A 19,091-nucleotide genomic window follows, 5' to 3' on the forward strand; every position below is an offset into this window, starting at 1 on the left:
TAAACGGAGTTGGATGAAATTTGGCATGCATGTAGCCTTTGACACAGAAAATAATATAGGCTACCTTTTATCCCGATTCCTTGAGAAGTTCCTGAGGGAAAATTAAAAATTGTTTACGAGCAAAGCTGCGGGAGGCAGCTTTGAAATTTGTTATGCATGTCACCTTTGCGATGGAATAGGACATGTACTTTCTATACCGATCTCTAAAAAAGTTTCCGTGGTAAGATTAAAAATTGTTAACGAGCAAAGCTTACGACCCAATTCTGAAGTCCACGCAGACGAAGTTGCGAGCATAAGCTAGTAAATAATAAAAATAAAATAAAAGTATATACTAACGAAGCGGTAATAGCCTAGTAGGTATGGATTCGGCTTTCCTTCCTTGGAAACTAAGTTCGAGCTTGGCACGCACCTCTGACTTTTCGGAGTTATGCTCGTTTTTAATTTAAGCGATTTAAATATCACTTCAGCCTCTCTAACGCCTCAATTAAGCCTCATAAGAAGGCTCAGAGTCACTCAGCGGGCGATGGTGAGAGCTATGCTCGGAGTATCTCTACGCGATCGAATCAGTAATGTGGAGATTCGTAGAAGAACCAGAGTTACCGACATAGCTCAACGAGTCGCGAAGCTGAAGTGGCAACGTGGGCCGGGCACAAAGTTCGGAGAAAGGATGGACGTTGGGGTCCCAAGGTGCTGGAATGGCTGCCCCGAACTGGTAAGCGCAGCGTTAGTCGACCCCCAACAGAGGTGGACAGACGACATTAAGCGCGACGCTGGTTTCCGTTGGATCCAAGCGGCACAGAACCGTGGCATTTGGAATTCCCTTTTTTTTTTTTTTTTTTTTTATATTTATAGACGAGCGCTTGACTGCAATCACACCTGATGGTAAGCGATGATGCAGCCTAAGGTGGAGCGCGCTTGCCTAGAAGATGCCTATTCACTCTTGATTTGAAGGTACTAATGTTGAAAGAACTGGGGAAAATGGAAGCTGGAAGAGCATTCCAGATCCTAGCGGTGCGAATTAGAAACGAAGATGCGAAGCGCTTCGTACGCGTCCGCGGTATATCGACCACGTAGGGATGCAGATCCTTCCGGTGCCTCGCGGTTCGATGGTAAAAAGGCGAGGGGGGAACTAGATCAAATAGTTCTTGAGCACACTCTCCGAAATATATCCTATAGAATACCGAAAGGCAGGCAACCTTGCGACGATGTTCCAAACTCTTAAGTTTTTTATTGGCTAGGTCACCGATGAGCCTTCTAGCACGGCGATCAACCGAATCCAGGGCATCAAGCTGATACTTGGCAGAGCCATCCCATAAATGGGAACAGTACTCCATGCACGATCGAACTTGAGCTTGGTACAAGGTAAGAAGCTGTTCAGGCGTGAAGTACCGCTTGACCTTATTGAGGATGCCAAGTTTCTTGCCAGCTGTTTTTGCCCTGGATTCGATGTATTGTCCAAAGTTGAGGTTGGATGAAATATTGACACCTAGAAGCTCTAGACTGTCGGTAATAGGCAAAGATATACCTCGGAAAGTCGGAGTCAGGGGAAATGGACTCCGTTTGGTAGTAAATAAACACGCTTGCATTTTGGTAGCATTAAATTTGACCAAATTGGCGTCTCCCCAATCAGACACCTCATTTAAGGTCAGATTAATGCGTTCCACCAAAGCCTCTCTGTGTCCTAAAATTTCAGCACCACTAGCACGGGGACCGGGCATATATCTCTCCGTTACAGTGCTATCATCTGCGTACCCAAAGATACCGGGTTTCAACAGATCATTAATGTGAAGCAGAAAAAGTGTAGCGGAGAGAACAGACCCCTGAGGGACACCGGCATTGATTGCCATTTGATCTGACGAGGAGCCATCTAAGACAACTCGAAAAGATCGACCACTCAGGAAATCAGATATCCAGTTGATGAGACTAGTGGGTATCCCGTAGCTAGGTAACCTATTTAAAAGGCCTTCATGCCAGACCCGGTCAAAAGCCTTTGACACGTCAAGGGAAACGGCTAGCGCTTCACCATGTTTGTCAATGGCCTCGCCCCAGATGTGAGTGGCATACACTAAAAGATCCCCCGTCGATCTATTTCGACGAAAGCCGTACTGTTGATCCGACAGAAGGTCATTTTTCTCGAGGTATGCCAGGAGCCGGTGGTTCAATACACGCTCCATACTTTTGCAAAGTACGGAGGTGATTGCAATAGGCCTGTAGTTGGCCGGGTCTGCACGACTACCCTTCTTAGGTACCGGTTGTACGTTGGCAACCTTCCAAGCTTTCGGGATTCGGGCATTTTTGAACGAGAGGACCTACAAAAGACCTATGTCCAGCAGTTGACGTCTATTGGTTGATGTGATGACGATGATGATGAAATATCACTTGCTTTGAACGGTGAAGGAAAACATCGTGTTTATAATATTTTGTCCTAAATACGCAGTGCAGTATGGGAGTCCTACATCTTACAAAGGTGTGTGTGCGACTGTGTGGTGGATACTGGGCCTTAATATAAGCTCCCGATATTGACCCAAGCGTGACGAGCGTGACGTAACGATGTTTGTTATACGTTACCCGAAGTACAGTCGATTAGTTTGACTAACACTACACTACCAGTTTAACTAAGACTAACAATGAATAAATACAGTACAATTCAATTGATTTGTTTGCCTAAAACCGGTGATAGCCCTGCGGGTAGGACCTCGACTTCACTTCATTCCCCAACGGGGAGGGGTGCGACTTTTTTTTTTTTATTCCACTACAAGTTAGCCCTTGACTGCAATCTTACCTGGTGGTAAGTGATGATGCAGCTTAAGATGGTTGCGGGCTAACCTGTTAGTGAGTATTCAAAATTCAAAATTCATTTATTTGAAGTAGGCCTAATATAAGCACTTTTGAAACGTCAAGTCTGTCTGTTTGTAGTGATTCTACCATCGGATCGGAAGGCAGATTCTACCGAGAAGAAGCCGGCAAGAAACTCAGCAGTTACTCTTTTCCAACATCAACAATTTACATTTTGCATTTTAACATTCATTTTTCTATCTTGTGAGAGCTGAAAGCGGAGCCGGATGCTTCCAAGCAACCTTGTCATTAAAAAATTCATCAATTGTATAGTAACCTCGCTGTAATAAATGTGTTTTAATAAATTCTTTAAACTTGTGCATTGGCAGGTCCAAAATCACCTTAGGAATCATATTATAAAAGTGTATACTCAATCCCACAAATGATCCCTGTACCTTACGCAGACGATATGCAGATGACACTAATTTATGACCATTTCTTGTAAGTCGACTGTTTATGTCCACTTTTCGTTTATAAAGACTAATATGTTATACTAATATGTTATATATGACTAATATGTTATATGTTGTCTTACAAATACTATATTGTTATAAATATATTGTGAAGCTACAGTAAGTATGCCTATTTCTTTAAACTTCAAGTATGGCAGTCAAACCCCTAATCGGTTTTTACGCGACATCGTACCGGAATACTGAATCGCTTAGCGGCACGTCTTGGTCGGTAGGGTGGTAACTAGCCACGGCCAAAGCCTCCCACCAGACCAGACCAGAGAAAATTCTGAAGATATGAATTCCTAAATTGCCCCTGTCGGGAATCGAACCCGGGACCTAGTACTTAAATTCACAGCGCACACCGTTTCGCCAGGGTGGTCGTCAAAAATATATAATTTTATAGTTCGAATATAATATTAAGGACTACGTCAAAATATATAAGTTTATAGTTCGAATATAATATTAAGGACTACGTCAACGATAAAAATGCTTGGGCGTTAATTATTGCTCTAACCAGGTTGCTTCTTTAATAGTTTTAAATGACAATGTAAGATGAACAATGTGAAAAACACTCGTGGGTGAACTGCGTACATAACGCTATTAAAGTATACTTCTTACTTATAAAAGATTTAGTTTAAGCATTTAAATAGCTTCAGCTCACGTGTTGTTACCTCAGTGGTTGGGGCTTCGGCCTACCTTTCGGTGGTACCGAGTTTGGTACGCACCTCTAACTTTTCTGAGCTATGCGCGTTTTTAACTAAATCAATTAAAATCTCAGTTGCTTTAATGGTGAAGGAAATCGTGGGGAAACCTGAATAAATAGATTTTTATTACAATGTGATGAAAAGAAAGATTGTTGTGGGCTTCTTCTTAGACCAGGGCGCGTTTGGAACCCTCGTAGCTTTAGTGTTAAGTTTACAAATATAGTTATCGCCATCAACTCACTTCCATGTCATATTTTACGTGTAATGTACGTATCAGCACAGCTAGCATAAGCAGGAGACAATTATATCACCGGAGAAATATAAATTTATCGTCTCCCACAGCTTTATAAACTCTTAGAGCACTTTTTCTTTTTTTTGTCGTGGTGGAAAAGCTGTATGGCTACTTCTGTCTTTTTGGGCAGGACAGAGGTTATGTGGGACTCGTTTACCCGAACTAAAAACCACCACGGCATGTCCCTCTCGTTGGCTTTATTGGACGTCCGGGGAACCCGTTGTATACTTCCCAAAACTCTTAGAGCAATGGTGCACATGTGGATTTAATATCCAAATAATACATGTGTATTAATAAACGGGGGTAAGCTTCTCCTATTCCATGTTCCAGTGGTTTAGCTGATGGGCACGTTATATATATCCCTAGTCTGGGGATATAATTTTTATCCTGCCATCTATGAGCCTGTTTGAATAAATAAATAAATAAATATACTACGACAATACACACATCGCCATCTAGCCCCAAAGTAAGCGTAGCTTGTGTTATGGGTACTGAGATAGCTGATGAATATTTTTTTATGAATATAATACACATAAATACTTATAATATACAGATAAACACCCAGACACTGAAAAACATTCATGTTCATCACACAAACATTTTCCTGTTGTGGGAATCGAACCCACGGCCTTGGACTCAGAAATTAGGGTCCCTGCCCACTGCGCCACTCGGCCGTAAAGAAATATGTGACACTGACTTTGAGTTTGACATTAATAATAATAATAATTTATTCACAAGAATGTAGGTACATACAGTTTTTAAAATGTAAAGTAGTTATTATAATATTTATACAAACAAACGCGTGCCTCACAAATTATATTGGTGCGTATGTAATACATGTATGTAATGGTGCCATTTAAAATCTACTGTCCCTGATTTAGGTAAAAACCTGTATTACAGGCGACAGTGCTCTCCTTACATTGTTGTTTCGATGATTGAGTGTATGATTGTGCGTATGTGAGTTTGCGTCGCATAGGTAATTGTGCTCGCGTATATGTTTGCTTATACAAGATAGTTATTATATTAAGTTATATATACATATATAAATTTGTTTTGCAGTTGTATGTGTGTGTTTGTATGTATGTATGTATTTATATTTGTGTGTGTTTGTATGTGCGTGTGTGTGTGTGTGTGTGTGTGTATATGTGAGTTAGAGTTTTACATATTAATTCGATCCTAAGACTTCCAGAAGAATTTCAGTTTCAGCATATGATTTTGTCAGTAGCCACTCTTTTACACATTTTTTACAGTTAATTTTATTTAGGGGGTATATATTTATATCTCTATTGATTTTATTGTAAATTCTAGAGCTAATGATGTAGTACTGCCTCCCAGCTAGTTTACTTTTGTGCCTTTCTGTTTGAAAGATTATGTCCCCTCTTCTTTTATGTTGGCTTTTTACGTAAGTAGTAGAATTATGTTTACGAATAATAGTTTGAAGAATAAAAAGTTGGCGAACTGATAGAACTTTACAATCTCTGTATAATTCTGTAGTGGAATACCGAAAAGGTCTATTAGTCATCACTTTTAGGATAGCCCTTTGTGCTCTCTCCAACTGTAGTAGCGTTGATTTATGACTGCAACCCCAGACAGAAATGCAGTATGAAAGTAAAGACTGAACTATTGCATGGTATACCATAAAAAGAATTGATTTATTTGCTGATGATCTAAGATTTCTGAATATGTATATTAGTTTCCTTATTTTTGATGTTAAGTTAGATATGTGCAGTTTCCAGGACAAAGTGTTATCAATTTGCAGTCCAAGATATTTTATATTTGAAACATATTCTACTGTAGGACAGGCGCAATATGTATTTTCTAAAGAATTACAGATATGCGCCCTCACTATGCATTTATCAATAGGAGGTTGAGTGGTTGTGGACGAGGAAAAGGTAAGGAATTTAGATTTAATAACATTTAGGCTAAGTAAGTTTGCAGTTAACCAATCGGAAACCATTTTAAGTGCATTCTCAACATTTTTAAAAGTATTCTCCCACGTATTTCCTGTAACAAGCAGAACGGTGTCATCTGCGTAAGCTATTATTTTGCAATGAGGAATTGGAAGGCAGCAAAGATTATTTATATATATAAGGAATAGCGTGGGGCCTAAAATGCTGCCCTGCGGGACACCATATGTAAGAGGCATATCATCGCTTCGATGTTCAGTTACCTTAACTTGCTGGGTACGATTCTTTAAGTAATCGCTGAAAATATTCAGTGCTATACCTCTTACTCCTATTTTATAAAGCTTGGTCAGTAGTATGGGTACAGAAACAGTGTCGAAGGCCTTAGATAAATCAAGGAAAATGCCGACGCATTTTAATTTTTGATCTAGGGATCTAGTAATCGATTCAGTTAAATATAGAACTGCGTCTTCAGTACCTTTTCCTTTTCTAAAGCCGTATTGGTTTGGTGACAACAGTTTATGTGCTTCTAAATAATTAACTAGTCTATTATTCAACACCTTTTCTAAGATTTTAGACAGAGAGGTTAGCATAGATATAGGTCTATAATTGTTTACATTGGTTCTATCACCATTTTTATAGATTGGAATAACTAGAGCCTTTTTATAGGAGTCCGGAAAAATACCCGTGACGAGAGAAAGATTACAAATTTTAGTGATTATAGGAGCAAGCGAGGCAAAGCTAGCCTTTAAGACTTTTGATGGAATCCCGTCCCATCCTACCGCACTATTTGATTTAAGGTTCATAATAATGGTTTCTATTTCTGTTACGTTTACTGGTAGAATTCCAAAAGAATTTACAGGAAAGAGGGTATCTACTATGCAGTTTTCTGGGGAGTAGTTTGGTTGTAAGAGAATCTGAGTTGCTAATCTGCTTCCTACTTCTACAAAAAAACTTTACATGGTTAAGAGAAGTTTTATAATCAGTTTTTAAATGTAACAATTCTAAAGCAGGGGAGGATGAAGGATAAATATTTCCAACCTTCTTAATTACATGCCAGGTTCCTTTCGTGTTGTTTTTATTTTTTTCGAATTCAAATTTTTCGTAATTTCGTTTAAGTCGCTTTAAAAGATTATTGCAAAATTTTTTGTATCGGTGGTATGTAATTTTAACTGTTTCATTCTCAGTTGAAGCCTTACATTTTTTATATAAACGATCTCGATGTCTAATGCATCTTAGGAGCCCAGGGGTAATCCATGGTTTAAGTATAGTTTTTTTCGTGATGTACGACTTTTTTTTGTATTAATCTCAATAATGCCGCCGAGGATGTTAACTAACTGATTTACAGCGATGTTAGGGTCTTGAGAATCTACTAACTTATTAAAATTTAAATCATCTATGCTCTGTTTGACTTTAGCGAAATCAATAAAAATACGGTCGATTGTACCATGAATTCTTGGAAATTGAATGTCCAGGGATACAATTTCTGGAGAGTGATCAGTCACTGTTGGATCTAATACCAGTGTGGTACTTTTATATCGTGTTTTGAGTAGAACGTGGTCGATACAGGTTTTGTCATGCGTTAAAAAGAAGTGCATTAGTTTCCAGGAGTTTCATTGTGAATATATAAGCCGCATATACTCAGAAGTTTACAGTGTTGTCATAGTATTAGATGAATGGAGATATTTAATTTGCGCAGTGCAGCCACGAGTGTGTTTTTCATTTTTTTTTTCCGTTTGTCCCCAGTTGCAGCTACGATTACCTCGAGATCCTGGAGTCAGGTTTGGACAACATCACTGAGCATGGCACTGAGGAATGGGTGGCGCATGATCATCACACCTATCACATGGAAAACGAGGTTAACTTTATTTTACTATCACGTGCTAGGGTTCGAAGTAGTTACATAGTAAGCCTACGTTGTCTTTCCTAACGTCATAGGTTGTCTGGAAGAAATCGCTTTAGTGATAAGACCGCCTTTGCACGCTCTAAGTTTCTTCTGTTTATGTGTTAACTTTGTATAAAATGCGTGTTTGCAATAATACAGCTGTCAAACAAACAAGGCTACTTCGAATAAATACATTTTTAATTTTGAAGCGTGAAATGAAAACAAGATTTCGTGACATAGTTCTCTCACTTAGCTGCATGGCTGTGTTCTATCCTAAAGGACGTTGCTGATGTAATTGCAGGCACATGAGGTTTACCACCTACTATCTGAGGGTCACAGCCTTCACAGATCGCCACTTAGCAGGATGTGTCCCTCGCATACCCTGAAAAGTGTTGCTCTATTCATAAGCGATGGGTTTCCAAACCATCTACTTAGTCCGTCAATCCTTACGAATATTATAAATGCGAATGTGTCCTTCTTGTTTGTTTGTTTGTCTTCACTTTACTCCCTAACTAAGTAACAAATCGACTGTATTTTTGGGCTAGAGTTAGTCGAAAGGACGGAGAGTAACATAGGCTACTTTATATTCCAGGAAAAAAAATTCCGTCACTCACAGGATTTGTAAAAAAAAAAGTGATAAACGCGGACAAAAAACGTGGCATAAAGCTAGTTATTGCTATGAAAAAGTTCGTTTTCCAAAGCGACCAGAAATGCTTATATTTAAGAGGTTTTACTCAACAGGTGTGGGAAGAAATGGAGACCCTACTACCAGAGTCGGATGCGGTGAGCGCTGGTTGGTCGCGCGACACGCACGCGGCACGCGCGCGGCGGCTGTGCGGCGACTGGGGCGGAAAGCTAAAGCTACTCCGCTACCAGTCGCTTGGGCCTGCGTTGCGGTTGCGGTTCCGCGCCGACCACTCGCGTCACTACGCGGGCTACCGCGCTAAGGTCACGCTCACGGACAGTAAGTGTGAAAAACCCTTGTTATTCATAGTGCTTGCGTAGCTAATGCGTAAGCTCAAGCTGTTACGTTACCAATCGCGCGGGGCTGTGCTGCGGTTGCGGTTCCGTGCCGACCAATCGCGGCACTACGCGGGCTACCGCGCCAAGGTCACGCTCACTGACAGTGAGTGTGTGAAGCCCTTGTTATTCATATTCCTTGCGTAGCTCACGCGTAACACGCGACAAATGGCCGGCAAGCTACAGCCGCTACGTTACCAGTTGCGCGTTTCTGTGCTGCGGTTTCGGTTCCGCGCCGACGAGGTCACACTTACTTACAGTAAGTGTGCGAAGCCCTTATTTTCGGTATAAAAGACCTAAGGGTGGTGAATGAATGTAAAACTGTATTTTTTTTACGCGTTCCACACTTGCGTAGTGCCTCAGGCTTGCGTAGCACCTGTGTAGCAAACGCGTAGCTAATACGCAGAATCCCGTAGTACATTTGTACTTCGTACGAAGTACGTTGTCGTAGTATATTTATTTATTATTTATATATTTAATTTTTTTGTATAACTCATAAATGCGAAGGGTTTTTCCATTTTATGACATTGCTTCTTTATGCATGCCCTGGTGAAAATCCCTGTACATACCACTGGTTCTCAGGCAAACCGGTTTCCTCACGATGTTTAACTTCACTTTGAAGTAAAACATCGTGATATGTGACATCATCGTGATATTGTGAAAAGTTAGAGGCATGCCGGGAATCGAACTTGCTCTCGCTGAAAGGACTAACTACAATGCTATCAAGACTTATCAAATTGGCATTGATAAATAATTATTATCATAATCCTCACTACAACCCATTACCGACCCACTACAGAGCACGGGTCTCCTCCCACAATGAGAAGGGGTTAAGGCCTCAGTCCACCACGCTTGCCCGGTGCGGATTGGTGGACTCCACATACCTTGGAGAACATTATGTAGAACTCTCAGACATGCACGTTTCCTCACGATGCTTTTCCTTACCGTTGAAGCAAGTGATATTTTAATTACTTAAAACGCACATAACTTAGAAAAGTTAGGTGTGTGATGGGATTAGAACTCGACCCCCCAATGCGCTATCACCGCTTACATATAATATCCTAATATCCTGCTTCTGCATCCTGCTTTTTGAGTCTAAAGCTGTGGATTCGATTCCCACAACTTTTTTATGTAATGAACATGAATTCTTTTCAGTGTCTGGGTTGTTTATTTATTTATATTATTCGTAAAAATACTCATCAGTCCTCTTAGTACCCATAACACAAGCTACGCTTAATTTGGGGCTAGATGGCGATACTTGTATTGTCGATATAAATTTATTTATTTATTGCGAACTTGGGTTAACAATGGTTCTTATTATAGTAATTTATGGCATAAATGATGTGTTTTCAAATCGATACTATCTCCACCATCCCCTTACAATTATTTAACAAAACATGACTGTATGAATACAGAATTTTAATTTTGATTTAATTATTGAAATTGAAATTGACACCTGAAACACAATTTTAATAGCAGACTTGTCTGATGTGGATGTCATCAGTGTTTTCCAATTTCGGCCAGAAACCAGTTCCACGAGAACTTTAGTTTCCAATGCAACTTCTATCCAATACTAGCTAGTACGCAACTCGAATCCGCTTTCCATACAAACAACTAACAACTACCACTAATAATAAAGTTTCTTTACTAGTTAAAACTTACCTATCATATTGAATTATACTTATTCAAAATGGATATAAGTAAGTGACATCCGCATATAGTTTGCGAGTAGGTGCAGAAGTCATTTGTGGGATTGAGTATGCTTTTATTATATTTAAAGGTAATTTTAGTTAGACGGCCGATTAGCGCAGTGAGCAGCGCCCTGCTTTCTGAGTCCTAGGGTTCGATTCCCACAACTGGAAAATGTTTGTGTGATGAACATGAATGTTTTTCAGTGTCTGGGTGTTTATATGTATATTATAAGTATTTATGTATATTATTCATAGAAATATTCTTCAGTCATCTTAGTACCTATAACACAAGCTTCGCTTACTTTGGGGCAAGATGGCGATGTGTGTATTGTCGTAGTATATTTATTATTATTGCTCAAACCAGTTTGCTCTTCTAATAATTTAAAATGACATTGTGAGATTGTGATAACAAAAAAAAACACCCGGCTAAGTTTGTTGTGGGCTTCTTCTTGGACCAGGACGCGTTTGGAACCCTCGTAGCTTTAGTTTTAAGTTTACGAATGTGGTTATCACCATCATCTCACTACCGTGTGGTTCTTATGTACGCATCAAAAGTGCCACCTGTGGGACTTGAATAAAGATATTTTTGACTTTGACTTTGACTTTATTTACTTATTTAATTTTGGACCTACCAATGCATAAGTTTAAACAATGTGGTTACTATACCATCGATGAATTAATTTCTTAACGACAAGGCTGCTTGGAAGCAGGCTCCGCTCTAATCTCTCTCAGGATAGAAAATTTAAAAGATAATTGTAAACTGTAATGATGTTAAAAAAGAGCAATCTGCTGAGATTCTTGCCGGCTCTTCTCAGTGGAATCTGCTTTCCGAATCTGCTTTTTGTAGTGACTCTACCACCGGGGTAGAGTCACTACAAAAAACCTGACTTGACGTTTCTCACTCTCACGTTGCTCATTTTAGGTCTACTTGAAATAAATGAATTTAGATTTTTTTTTTCAAATAAACTTAGATCTGCTAATTTATACGATAAAACCCAAACCACTATGCCGCATTGCGTGTCACAAAAAGCTTTACTACTCAAAAAAATAGATTTTAATCAAATTTGGACTACAGCAGAACTCAAAGTCTATAGAGCAATTGTCTTTGATCATTTATGTTTATCTGTGGTATTTGTACAAGCAGTCACTTTACTACATTTATATTATTCACTTTAATCATTTGTTCACTGTTCATTTCCTGTACAATATTTCAATAATTATTATTCATCAGTAAACCGAATAGTCGAATAGTTCCGACGTTTTTATTTTTTATCTATGACCAACATTAGTTCGTACGTACGTACATAGCTACTAGTATATCCGTGGTAAAACCTCAGACGTAAAACTCTCGAACCGCAACTAGCATTCATTCGAATAAGGCTTTATTTTATTTAGCTAATTGGTCACAGGTTACCTAGGAACTAGGTTATGACTCTTATTACCATGTGATAAAGTTCATAGCAGTTTGTCATAAAAATAACTGGATATAAATTTTAGACTAATTTAAAATTGTAGAGCAATATTTTTTATTAACTGCATTAGCTGCTGGATAGCTTTTGAAAATGCAATAAGGGCGCTTGTTAAGTTCTGATTGGATCGTTTTTAAGCGGTGATAGCCCAATGGACAGGATTTCGACTTCACTGTCGGGGGGGAACGAGTTCGAATCAGCACGCATCTCTAACTGTGTTTTATGCAATTGAAATATCACTTGCTTCAATGTTCACTGAAAACATCGTGAGGAAATCTGCTTACCTGAGAGTTCTCCATAATGTTCTTAAAGTTGTGTGGAGTCCACCGTACGCACTGGGCCAGCGTGGTGGACGGCCTTAACCTCGACCCATTTTGGGAGGACCGTACCCTGTAGTGGGCCGGTAATGGGTTGATATGATGGATCGTTTTTACTCATAACAATATGATATACATTTAAAATACCATTTTAAAAGTGGACTACGTCAAAACTTCTTTAAACTACGAAGCTTGAAGAAGTATCTAATAGTAGCTATTGCCCGCGACTTCGTCTGCCTTTGATTTTGTTTTTTGATGTGGCATTTAATTTAGGTGTAGTTCTAAAAAAAATTAAAGTATTCAGTATCGCTAAGCCTTAAATGAGGGGTTTGCTGTTGTCCGCTGAGGCGTTCTGTGTTCTATCTCCAACCACATTCATCAGATTTACACAAAGTTTGGGCAAAATTAAATATATATTATTACCTCTATAGTACAAAATAATTATTTAAATTGGTTATAATTTGTCGGAGTTATGGTGTAAAATCGTCAAACACTTTCATCCCCTCTCCCAAAGGAACCGAGCTTAATGTCGGGAAAAAAAGTATCTTATATTACTTCTAACACTTCCAAGAAAAAGGTTTTATGAGGATCGGTTAAGTAGTTATTGCGTGAAAGCGTAACAAACAAACTTACATTGACATTTATAATATTAGTAGAGATAGGGATATATTCTATTTCCACTTGCCATCAGATGAGCCATCTGCTTGGTCTGTCAATTATTAATAAAAACAACCCTCTGGCAAGGAGTATTTTTCTCGAATCTTCCCTAGCTATAAAGAAAAATCGGGTATAATTCGGATCAGATAAAAAAAAGTTCTCACAGAAAACTTCTCACTTTACATCACGAGTGTTTTCAGTTTTGAACTTTATGTTGTAAACATAGAGTACGTATCACAGTGGTTAGTTTATTATATTGAATACAAACTCCAACGGACTTCGAGTTCTCAACGAATGATACGGAAATGGAGTCCACTTTCCACACAAAGAACTAGAAACTCTCACAAACTCACTCTATTAATAGAATGCCATTTCACTTGACACAATCAACTTACTAACTTCACATCACAAGTGAAACTTTCTGGCATTTTGCAGCTGACCTCAATTGTTTTTTTATTTGATACATACCAGCGCTGCAATCTTTCAGCGCAAGCGCTGACGGTCGACTGTCGCAGTGGTCAGCGACCCTGCTTTCTGAGTCCAAGCTTTCCCTGCTTTCCCAGTTATGGGTGTTGTGGGTGTGTGAGTGCCAGGTTGTTTATATGTATAATATAAGTATTTATGTATAATGTATATTATTCCTGAAAATATTCATCAGTCATCTAAGTATATATCTTTTATGGATGTCATTTAGTCTGTTTGTCTCTCTGAATGTTTTTTTTTATTCCACTACAAGTTAGCCCTTGACTGCAATCAATCTCACCTAGTGCTGAGATGGTAGCGGGCTAACCTCTTAGGGAGTATGGTTGTCATACCCTTATTTGTTTACGCGATGTCTACGAACACTAAATCGCTTAACGGCACGTCTATGTCGGTAGGGTGGTAACTAGCCACGGCCAAAGCCTCCCACCAGATCAGACCAGAGAAAATTAAGAAAATATGAATTCCCAAATCACGTTAAATGAATTATGTCTCTATCTATGCTTTATTTTTTCTAACTTGTCTTATTACATAAACAATCTCTCCATAACTTTTTAGTGTAAAGCATGTTTTAAAAATAGAAAAAAAACTAATGTATTGAATTAAATAAAATAAAAATAAATAATATTTTCAAAACGATATTAAAACTAGGAAGTAATAGAAAAACATTGTTTACATAATGAGACGTGTAAGAAAAAATGAAGGTTATACTCCCATACGATACGATATAGTAAGATCAGTTTTAATCATAGCTGGGCTGACTACAACTATTCGACGAACTATTTAATAACGGGATTAAAGCTAAAATGCTAAATTGGAGTTCAAGGCGGAAATTCTCGCGATACAAATTCTTTGGACTCCCATTCGCGAGCGATCCAATGAATGGTTGAATGGGACGAGCTAACGAGGTGAAGTTCTTTGCTTGTGACCGAATAAAAGCGGGCTGTGGTTATATAATTTTTTAATTTATCCACTCTGTAATGTTAATATCATTATTATTTTTTTGGGTTGTGATTTTGTTCTTCTATATTTAATTAGTGTTTAATTAGTTAACTGTAGAAAGAGCCTGTTAAATTTAACTCACGATATTTTCGAAAGATCGACCAAATTTACCTTAAGAAGCTTCTTATTTTAGCTAAAGAAGATTTTTAAACAAATAAATAAAGAGAAAAAACGTAAATATGGGAATGATTAGAAATTTTTCCTCTTCTTTTATAGCAAGTGAAAATTAATTGCTTTCAACGCGCATAACTTCTAAAAGTTAGAGGTGCATACCGGGTTTCAAACTCGGTCTCACCGAAAGTGTAGCTGAAATCCTAACCACTGTGTTATCAAAGCTTTTAACTAAGAATTGTTAAATTCAATTGCCAAAATAAAAAAAACGTGTGTGTTTATGTACACGCGCGAGAAGTTATACTTCTTTGGCGTAACAAGATAAAAATCTTTTAACGAATGTTCATTGTTCGCCCTATTCTACGTTTGTATGAAAAAAGACATTAACAACAGAAAGAAGGTTTTTAATAGATCGACAGTTTTAACATAACGTATCTAGTTATCTCTTTATCGGACAACCAAGTTTCACTCTACATTAAAATTTGATATTTTTGTACAATTGAATCAATTAAATCACCGGAATGAGCCCGCAGACTTTGTCATTTTTTTTAAAAGACTTAAATGTTAACTATAGATAACTTCAGGTTTTTTGTGACAGTGTGCGCGCGAATATTCATTTTTCCCTAACGCGCCAAAAGAAGTATAACTTCAATACAAATATAATATTATAACTGAAGCCACAAAAAATAGTTTTCGAATCACTAGCTTAGAAAATCTATTTAGCCTTTGCGTTATTAGATCTTGAATGTTCTATAAAGTGTTTTATCTACAAGTTGTTGAGGCCCATTCGAAGAAATCGGTCACGCGCTGCAAAATGAATGAGAGGGCACTTACGATACTCCTCTGTGAGAGGTTGGAGTGCTATTACAGCGAGAGCCCTCTGTTTGTCATATTGTCATATCGCTTTGTGGATTAATGACACTTTGTATTTTATATATCGGGTCGGCTTAATCGGAGAAATGGCGCAATTTATCTCGCTGAGAGAGACAAATATGTAGATATATTATGCTAGATCTTAGTAGCATAAAACTTTAAGTATAAATTAATTACAGGAACAAGAGATTTTACATAATTTAATATGATTCCTAAGGTGATTTTGGACCTGCCAATGCACAAGTTTAAAGAATTTGTTAAAACACATTTATTACAGGGAGGTTACTATACAATTGATGAATTTTTTAACGACAAGGTTTCTTGGAAGCATCCGGCTCCGCTTTCAGCTCTCACAAGATGAAAAGAATGTTAAAATGAATGTTAAAATCCAAAATGTAAATTGTTGATGTTGGAAAAGAGCAACTGCTGAGTTTCTTGCCGGCTTCTTCTCGGTAGAATCTGCCTTCCGAACCGGTGGTAGAATCACTACAAACAGACAGACTTGACTTTTCAAAAGTGCTTATATTAGGCCTACTTGAAATAAATGAATTTTGAATTATTGAATACATCTCCTCACGTTGATGGACACAGGGCAACACTGCAGAAAACTGTTGCTCTGTTTATAGACCATGGATTCGTCAATTATTGATAACTATTTAAAAATACTTTGTCTATATCCAGACCATTACTGTAACAATTGATATAAAAATATTTTATAATTTTTTTTTATATTATTTGACGGCCGACTGGCGGAGTGGGCAGCGACCTGCTTTCTGAGTCCAAGGCCGGTTCCCACAACTGGAAAATGTTTGTGTGATGAACATAAGTATTTTCCAGTATCTGTGTGTTTATCTGTATATTATAAGTATTTATTCATAAAAATATTCATCAGTCATCTTAGTACCCATAACACAAGCTACGCTTACTTTGGGACTAGATGCCTAATATGAATTTTAACCCAGAAATATAGTTTTGTTCCAGAATAACTCTGACGTATTCGATTCCGAAGCATTAGCTATTGGGATATTATTTTGCAATAACTTTAATAAAAGTCATATTGACATGTTTCAAGATATTTCGAGATACGAGTAAGTTTCCGAGCATCTATCTGGTTAATGTTTATCTTACCTCGCAATATCAATGCAATATCGTAGAAAGTAATAACTCTTTCAACTTGCATGAAACTCGAAACCCACTTTACATCATAACTCGGAAATGATAACAAAGATATTTTCATGAACACAGGAGGAAGCTGGTTTGTAACATTTTACGTTACTTTTGACCCTTTCATATTACCTTCATGTTACACAAATCAGAACATTACTTTTATGACTTGTTAAATATTTAATTATTATTTAGGAAAATTAAAGCCGCCTATTGTACCTTTTCTCCTTTTAATTGAGTATTTTTTTAACACTTGTTTTTTTAATTAGGTGTACAATAAAGTGTATTTCATTTGATTTGATTTGAAATTATCGTGAAACGGACAAAACTAAGTCCACCACGCTGGCCCCGTGCGGATCGGTGGAATCGATACACCTTTATTTTTACAATGAACTCTCAGGCATGCAGGTTTCCTCACGATGTTTTCCTTCGCCGTTTTCCGTTGAAGCAAGTGATATAATATAATTTGGCTACACAAAATTGCAAATCCATTCAAGGGCAATTGTATATTATTTTATAACAAATTACCAAATGAAATCTTTGAGTTGTCTCTCAATAAGTTCAAAGTTTATATAAAACGTAAGCTTACAGAAAAATCCTATTATAACATTAAGGATTATTTGAAAGATAAAAAAGCTTGGGTGTGAATTGCTCTGGCTTCATAGCTTAATTTAAATTTACTGGAAGATGGTGATAACAAAAAAATAAATTTACCCGGCTAAGTTTGTTGTGGGCTCTTCTTAGACCAGGGCGCGTTTGGAACCCTCGTAGCTTTAGATTTAAGTTGGCGAACGAAGTTATCACCATCCCGTTACAATTATGTAAACAATTATGTATGAACGCTTCATAAGTGCCTGTGATAGGCCTACATGAATAAAGAAATTTTGAATTTTGAATTTTGCTTAAAACGCACATGCGCATAATGCGTGGTGGGATTCGAGAAGTCGGAATCCTACCCACTGGGCTATCACCGCTTTAATTATTTATAATGAATGATTAATTGACCTTTTCATGAAAATCTATACTTAAATCTGTATTTTTAAAATTTAGACCGGCGGATTCTTTATAATCGATACTGAGTCCAAAACAGATTTTTATTTCATTTTTGTCCGTCTGTCTATCTGTCTGTCTGTCTGTCTGTCTGTCTGTCCGGGCATTACGTGAAAACTACTGAAGGGATTTAAATAAAATTTGGTATAGTTGTAGCTGGTATTCCGAGTCAACATATGGGACACATTCACATTTATAATATTGGCGCAGTGGGCAGCGACCCTGCTTTCTGAGTCCAAGGCCGTAGGTTCAATTCCCACAACTGGAAAATGTTTGTGTGATGAACATTAATGTCTTTCAGTGTCTGGGTGTTCTTTATTTTATTATTTATATGTATTTATGTATATTATTCATAAAAATATTCAACAGTCATCTTAGTACCCATAACACAAGCTACGCTTACTATGGGGCTAGATGGCGTTGTCGTATTATTTATTATTTATATACATTTTCTCCTTAACAACTCGAAAGTGGGACTTATGATTAGCACTGAAAGATAGCTCGTTACAAGGCTTCCCACTGATAAAAAAAACGCGTCCCTATTTTGGCTTTTGGGAGTAATTACCAGTAGCGTGCATACAGAGTATGCACTAAACGGGTAGATGATACAAAATGAAAAAAAATCTCCGGTACGAGCGATAAAAAACTTAAGGGTAGGCATTGTACGAGTTATAAAAAGCCTATACTTAAGTTTTTATGGCGTACTAGATTTTTTCCCCATTTTATATTATATATAATATTTTTTAGACGGCCGACTGGCACAGTGGACAGCGAGTCTCTGAGACTGAGTCTTAGGCCGTGGTTTCGAATCCCACTCCTAGAAAATGTTTGTGTGTTGAACATGAATGTTTTTCAGTGTTTATCTCTATATTATAATTATTTATGTATATTATTCATAAAATATATTCATCAGCTATCTTAGTGCCCATAACACAAGCTACGCTTACTTTGGGGATAGCGATGTGTGTATTGTCGTAGTGTGTTTATTTATTTATTATTTGTTATTACTTTATACACGCCACTGGTAATTCAAAAAATAATATTAGGGTTGTCACCCTATTTGACCTTTATTATTTTTTTGGCTTTTTGAAACACTGTGTAGCGGTGTGTAACTATAAAAACCTGCGATATGAAACGTGTTTAAAGAGGAAAACGTAAAATTAGATAAAACAAGGAATGCGAGTT

The 19,091-nt window shown here is 37.6% G+C and overlaps 1 protein-coding gene across 1 annotated transcript in view; it reads left to right on the plus strand.

Annotated features, from left to right (window-relative positions):
- LOC120630656 overlaps window positions 1–19,091 on the plus strand; it is a 147,082-nt gene that overhangs the window by 89,146 nt on the left and 38,845 nt on the right. Inside the window, exons 8-9 of the mRNA XM_039899920.1 lie at window positions 7,934–8,045; window positions 8,814–9,036. Coding sequence (XP_039755854.1) covers window positions 7,934–8,045; window positions 8,814–9,036 — 335 coding nt within the window. The remainder of the gene's footprint in view (window positions 1–7,933; window positions 8,046–8,813; window positions 9,037–19,091) is intronic.

The sequence above is a fragment of the Pararge aegeria genome, chromosome 16 (genome assembly GCF_905163445.1).
Source record: "Pararge aegeria chromosome 16, ilParAegt1.1, whole genome shotgun sequence".
Lineage (NCBI taxonomy): Eukaryota > Metazoa > Arthropoda > Insecta > Lepidoptera > Nymphalidae > Pararge > Pararge aegeria.